The following is a 7861-nucleotide window of genomic DNA, read 5'->3' as shown; positions in this document are numbered from 1 at the left end:
ATCAACCATATATTCAGTTCTCTGATATTTCAATATGGTCTACCCTTCAACAATTTATTTTTTGCTATATACGGAGTATATAACCCATCTATACATTTTTTTATTGTTCGGAACACCCTTATTATTACATGATTTATACTTCAAAGTCAAGGGACCATTATCAATCCAAATTCAACCTTCAATTCTTCATTTTCTGCTTCCTCGAATATGAACAATGGTATTTTCAATTTTGCTTCCTTAAGCCACTGTAAAACCGGCTTATAAACCTCTCGGCCGCCTCATCAACCACGTGGCTATCCTCATCGACACTAGTTAACGGAAACGGTGAGTCGGTAACCCTAAGTTGTCTAACCATTGGACTCTTCCCAAACCCTGGGAGCACTGGGGAAGCCGTTTCGCTATGAATCATCTCCATTGCTTTCCAAACCGCAACCTTAACCGCCATCATGTCAACAATATCCTCTTTAGAATGGTTTACATGTCGTTTCTTTTGAAATGGAGATAAAGAAAATGTGTGATGATGGTTGTTAGTAGAAGGCGAATTGGTGCAACTAAACTCGGATTCATCGGGTGATGGGGACATGTCGTTAGTTGCGAAAGTAGATGGACAATTGTTGTTGTGATGATGAAACATAAGGTTGTGTAGTGATTTACTAGCGATTTTGCCACGTTTCATCATCTTGTTGAGGTCGTGTAGTAATTTGCTCTTGGAGATGCCTTTGCGTAACATGAAGTACAAAATTCGTACTAGTTTCATAACTCTTTTTGCGAAAATTGGTACATTTTGTTCCATTTTTGTAATTGTTTTTGTATTGTATTGATCAAATTGGAAGATAGCGAGATGTGAATGTATGATTGAGAGATGAATTGTATTGTAGTTTGAGTAGATGGAGGGTAGGAAAATGGGGTATTTATAGAAGATGAGAAGAAGTGTTGGAAGAATGAGTCATACATGAAATTCTTTCATGTTAAGTTAACACGGCTAGCCAACACACATTTAACTATATATACTATATTAATATTAAATAAAATATAATATAATATATTTTAATTCAAATTTAGTTTTACATTGATTTGATTTTTTATATATATATATATATATATATATATATATATATATATATATATATATATATATATATATATATATATATATATATATATATATATATATATTCAGAGAGAACTAAATGTATGAAAGAACTCATAGAACTTACAGATTGAGCTCAATCAGCACACAGATTAAGATCAATCTGCACACAGATTGAGTCAATCTGCACACATATTGAGCTCAATCTACACACATATTGAATTCAGTCTGAGAGTTCTCTGGATTTTCTCCTACCCTTAGTTCTCTCTGGATCCTCACCATATATATATATATATATATATATATATATATATATATATATATATATATATATATATATATATATATATATGTGTGTGTGTGTGTGTGTGTGTGTGTGTGTGTTAAAGTCGGCACATCCTTTCTAATATACAAATATCTCCCCCTTGTTTTAGCTTTTCTAGCTATGTATAGTAGTATTGCACCAAATTAATAATTATATAGTCGATGCATTTTATGTATGGTCGTCGCTGAACGAATAGACTAGGAACGTACATGTCTATGTCGTACACCTAGGTTGTTTGAAATACGCGCAAACTGATGTCACATGAGCATATGTGACCAGATAGACTCACGCACGTGAGAGGGGTGAGTAACTCAAGTGCATGTGAGACTCGTACATGTGAGATGAGTCTGGGCCTATATATATCGGTTCTTTGTGTGTGTTTTAGTTTGAGCACTTCAACCTCTGGACTGCGACTGTAGAGGCTCCAGGGCAAGATCATGCTTGATCAAACCTTAAAAATTCCTTGTTTCTCTGTTTAAATCGTATGTACGTAGACATTGTGTAATCCTTTATCTATTAATATATTCATTCAGTTTATTATTGATTCGAGTGTTTGTTGCACCCGTCTTGTTCCTTTGTGTTCTTGCTCATTTAAGTATGACTGATCCGTCATATAGAGATGTACAATAATTAGAATTAACTTAATACAATTATTATTATTATTATTATTATTATTATTATTATTATTATTATTATTATTATTATAAATAAATAAATAAATGAAATTATAAAAATAAGAATAAAAAAAAGAAGTAAGTTACCAATTAACCAATCAGTAGTTGAAATTTAAATCATTTGTTAAAATTAAAATCAATATTGACTGATTTAAAAGTGCGTTGACGTTAAAATTTAAATCGATGGTTGAAATTCAAATTTACTAACTCATATAAAAGTTACAGTAATATATATATATAATCTTCTGATAAAAGATGACATAATATAAGTTTTTTTTTATATAATATACAGACCTAAAACATGTGTATATGCACGAGACTTCTTTTTATATTATTCATAAGTATGGTTAAAAACTTAATTTTTTAGCGTTTATGTGTTAACAACCACGTCTAATACTTGTAAACCTTTTGTATGTATTGCTATAGTAAGTGTTTAAAAGCGTTGAAGGAGCTCAACTAATGGTTTCAAGATCAAATAATGACATAATAGAGAAGTACGTAGTATATGTTAAAAAGCTTGTGGTAATTCTTGAAGTGTACGCAATAAAATCTAAAACAAAAACAGCCTACTTTTAAAAAGAAAAACAAGAAATTAAATTACTAAAGATGGAAAGGATCTAAATGAGATACTTCTATAATGTTGGCTCATAGAAACGTGAAAGTATTGTTGCAGATTACGAGCACAGCTGTTGACAACCTACAGTTAAGACCGCTTGTATCAGGGTCTAAGTGACGGGGTTACTTGCCCATGTGAACATCAAGAAAAGCCTCACTCCTCCTGTATCTGTGTGTCACTTTAGACGTTTCTTAGGCGTTAATTAGAAAGTGACACTAAAAGAAACGTGTGTCACTTATTTTTTTTATTTTTTTTATTAATTTAAAAATATTATTTTTATTCTCTTTTAATACTTAACCCAATTATATTTTAACACATCATCACAATACTCCTTACTAACATAAAAAAAAACACCACTACTACTCCACTCAAAAAAGAAACACGTCCTATTCATTCAAAAAGTGTAAAAATGCAAGTGACACGAGCAAGAAACGCCTTAACCAATACAAGTGGTCTAATATGTTAATGTAAATTAACTACAATGCTAACTATAGTCGTAAGACAATGATTAAACATTAATCATAAAGTGTTAGTTTTTTCACTTATTAATGAAAATATTAAATGTTATATTGAAAATATTTTGAAAGTTGAAAAGCTTGACCATTGTGTTATGGCTATCGTTATTATTTTTTCATTAAGTAATTAAACAAAAAGATTGCCATGTGTACCTTATTACCCTTTTTGGTTTGGTTGCTTTGTGCAAGATTGATTTTTCCTATGCTTGTTTCCACCAATTTCAAAAGTAATCCACTATTTTTCTAACAAAACTATTTTTATTTTTTTTTATTTTTTTTACGGCTCTAACAAAACTATTAACCAATCAAAGATTTATAGATCGATAGATATAAGGTATTTTTTAGTTGCGGTTTTGAATCACACTCAATGAAAAAAATACAGGAATTAGACACATCAAGTCCGCTAAAATGATGATCATTTATACTTCATATCTATAAAACATACATCTAAACGTAATGCACGGGAAAGGTTGGAATCTGAGTAATAATACTAATCTTCCCTGAATAGCATGAAAAACGAAAATCTTACCCATGTACCTATTTTACATTCTAGCGTTACAAGAATACCCCGTTAAGAAACGACAAAGCTAATCGGTTTACGAACCAATGTTTTCAAAAGCAACACTTTCTTGATTGAAACTTGGCTTGTAACATAAGAAATTGGAAAGGGTACGTGGTTAAAAAAAGAAAAGAAAAGAAAATAGTTAACATAAAAGGTTCAATTGACATTAACATTAACATAAAACTAAAACACTACCAAAAATTAACATATATATTAACACACTTTTGGACACGTCGGAAACAACTATTTTTAATGCTTAATTATAAAAATGAAAAGAAATATTATATATTTGAATATGCAAGGTAGTATTACTTACAAATCCACCTGTAAAGGTCTTTATACCACTAGTAAAACATACATGCAAAGCCAGTTTTAAAGCATTACTTAATCTAAAAACCTGTTTTTATGCAATTAATTTATTTTAATTTTAATAAATTTAGGAAAAGAGCTAAATTTAATATTTGAAGAAGTAGAAAGTAAAATGCTTATCCATTGGAACAGGTCGGATTGAATGATTAAATATTTAAATAGTTGGATGTATTAGTGTACGGCAATTCATTTGTTTAAGTAAGATTTGTATTGAATCACTATTGTTGTAATTTAGTTGTATTTAGTTGTATTTAACAACTATTATGGCTTAAACTTCTACCAAATATTTCTAGTATTATATAAGATCAAAAGTGAGAGTATATATATTAGGAAGTAAATTGAAGAACTGGTACAATTTTCATGCTTGATCTATCATGTATTTATACTACTAAAATTGCCATTCATTTATGACTTTCTATACTTATATATATATTATTATAACATGCATTCCATTTATGACTTTCTATACATATTATATATAATTATAACACTCCCCCTTGGATGACAATTTTATTAGAGAGCAACTAGTACTGCCTCGTTAAAAACCTTGCTAAAGAAAACTCAGTGGGAAAAAACTTTAGCTAAGAAAAAAAGAGTGCAGCATAGAGTTGACTCCCCCTCAAGTAGACATCGCTGAGTCGTCACATCTTTTGAACTTGCCTCATGCCAATATTTTGAACGTGTGTTCTGAAAACAACGGTTGACAGTGCTTTGGTATAAAGATCAGCAGAGTTGTTAATTGAACGTATCTCATTTTAATCTGGTTGTCTTTTACGAGATCTTGAGTATATGAGAAGAATCTGAGGTTTTCATCTAAAACTGTATCATCTAAATCTTTTATGTACAAGTTTAGCCCCTGTGATTTATCTACAGTCTCCTTCATGGTTTGCTCAAACCCTTGTTTCAATTCCTATTCCCTTTTAGTCTTTTCTGAGCCTTACCAACATATCATTCTTTTCCATCAAACTTATGACCGTTAAGACCGTCTATGGCTTTGGCGCCTCGTCAGCATTTATATTTTGTTCTGTCACTTTTGATACTCTTCTTTCATTTGTATTATGCAAGCTGCCTTATCTTCATATATAGTTGTTGTGAAGATAGTTGTTGGTCTTTTATAGCGTTCTAGTCCACAAGAATCAATAATGATTTTTGTCATTGATCTCAATCAAACACATTTTCGAGTAGTTTCATATAATGTAATCACTTCGTCATGATTTGATGATGTTGCAACAAGTGTTTGTTTTAAGAACGCCATGATTTTGTGGTACCTCCATTTAGGAATACATATCGAGTTTGAGATTTATCTTTATGAGGATTTGATGAATGACCTGCATATACATAATCAACCAAATCTTGTTTTGAAGCGTTAGAATAAAATAATTTTAAATCAGCAGTTCCTCAAGGGTATCAAAATATCTACTTGATCCCATTTCAATGTCTTTTTGTAGGAGTTGAGCTGAACCTTGTCAACAAATTAATTGCAAAAGAAATGTCAGGTCTTGTACAATTTGTAAAATACATAATAACCTCAATTGCACTAAGATATGAAACTTCTGATCCGTAAAGATCTTTATGATCTTCACGGAGATGAAATGGATCAGTGTCAATATTGAGTGATATATCAACCAATGGTTTTGTATTTAAAAATGTTTTAAAATCTTTTCGGTATAAATTGTTTGATGTACAAGTAAACCATTAGGCATATGCTCAATTTGCAATCCAAGTCAATACTGATCTCTTTATTTGTTCATATGATGTTATGATCATTGACATAAACAACTTACAATCACATATCCGGACATTGTTTTCTTAATAAGAACACATGTGCAAATAAGATTATTTGTATACCCCTTTTCTTATCAAGTAATCACTTAATCGGGTATACCATATGCGATCCGATTGTTTCAACCCATATAAAGACCTTTGTAATTTAATTGAGTACATTTTTTTGTGTTTTGCATTTGATGCTTCTGATACCTTAAACCCTTCATGGATATTCATGTATATATCACTATCAAGTGATTCATTTAAATAAGTAGTAATAATATCCATGAGATCTATTTCTAAATTTTTAGAAACTGTTAGGCTGATTAAGTATCTAAAAGTAATTGCATCCATAACAGGAGAATAAGTTTTCCTCATAATCCATTCATGGTCTTTGAGAGAAATCTTGCGTTACCAGTCTAGTTTTATCTTGTAACTTCATTTTTTCTCATTTCTTTTTCGGATAAAAATTCATTTTTTATCTCATACGTTTCACATCTTTAAAAGTGATAACGATTGATCCGAAAACTTTTCTTTTATTGAGCGATTCTAATTCAGCTCGTATTGCTCATATCCATTGAGTCCAATCATGTCTATTTTGACATGCAATGACAGATTTTGGTTTCAGATCATCATCTTTATTCATGATGTCATTGTAAGATTATATGAAAAATTCTCATCAATATTTTGTCATTCCATTTCGGTTCCATATTATTTCATAATTTATTGCAATTTATGTATTTACATTTATCAATATCCTCTGCAGAAGGAATATTGATTTGTGGTTCTTCTTGAACACTTTCTTTTACCTCATTATCAGCTGATTTTCTTTTCGAGGATTTTTATCTTTGGAACCAATTGCTCTTCCACGTTTCTGGCGTGGCAAAGGCTCATGAGTGACATTATTGCCAGCTTTTAGAATTTCAATTCTAGCTGAAGCATTTACTGCTAGTATATATGACTTAGTCACTCCTTTTTGTATCTGTAAATACATCAGGTAATTTATTTGCAAGTTCTTGCATATGTATTATTTTTTAACTTTCTTTTCGCATTCTTTTGTGCGATGATCAAGATACATTAATTTATGTTCACATCATGAAACATATTTTTCTTTATTTTTCATTTCTCCCCCTAATATAGGGGATAAATTTTCATTATAATGACAATTAGCAAAATGTGCTGTAAAAACATCACCCGTCATGGATTCAATATATCTTATGATTGAAGATATTTCATATCCAACATATATTTTCATCCTTCGTTGAGGAATCATTTGTTGTGGTGGTGCAATCAAAAATACACTGCACAACCAAATATTCTAAGATGGAAAATATTTGTCTCTCGACCAAAATTAAGTTGGTAATGGAGAATATTTATGACTTGCACTTTGTTTAATGCGAATTAATGTCGCATCATGTAAATTTACATGTCCCCATATAAATATTGAGAGTTTTGTACTCATTTCCAATTGTCTAGTTATTAGCTGCAAGCGTTTATCTATTGATTTAGCTAAACCAATTTTGTGTATGCACATGAGCAACTGGATGTTCAACAACAATCCCTGTAGACATATAATAATCATTAAATGCTTGAGATGTTAACTCACCATCATTATCAAGTCTCATCCTTTTAATGGTGTAATCAGAATAATGTGTTCTCAATTTAATAATTTGTGCAAGAAACTTTGCAAATGTCATATTACGGCTTAATAACACACAAACATGAGACCATCCGCTAGATGCGTCTATTAGAACCATGAAATATCAAAATGGTCCACATGATGGATGAATTGGTCCATATATATAACCTTGAATTCTTTCAAGAAACATTGGTGATTCTTTCTCAATATTCTTTTCATTAATCACCATATGTGCTTTTCATTAATCACTGTATATGCTTTTCATTAATCACCATATGTGCTTTTTCATCATATATCCTTTTCACCA

The 7861-nt window shown here is 30.5% G+C and overlaps 1 protein-coding gene across 1 annotated transcript; it reads right to left on the bottom strand.

Moving 5' to 3' along the window:
* Positions 1–223: 223 nt before the first annotated feature.
* LOC139889458 (uncharacterized) lies at positions 224–793 on the bottom strand. The gene has a single exon (XM_071872409.1). It carries the CDS (start codon positions 791–793, stop codon positions 224–226), a length of 570 nt encoding a protein of 189 aa, XP_071728510.1.
* Between the last annotated feature and the right edge of the window lie 7068 nt (positions 794–7861).

This window comes from Rutidosis leptorrhynchoides, chromosome 2 (assembly GCF_046630445.1).
Source record: "Rutidosis leptorrhynchoides isolate AG116_Rl617_1_P2 chromosome 2, CSIRO_AGI_Rlap_v1, whole genome shotgun sequence".
NCBI classification, from domain to species: Eukaryota; Viridiplantae; Streptophyta; class Magnoliopsida; order Asterales; family Asteraceae; genus Rutidosis; species Rutidosis leptorrhynchoides.
The sequence above is the reverse complement of the archived record's forward strand: the minus strand, read 5'-3'. Positions and strand labels throughout refer to the sequence as shown.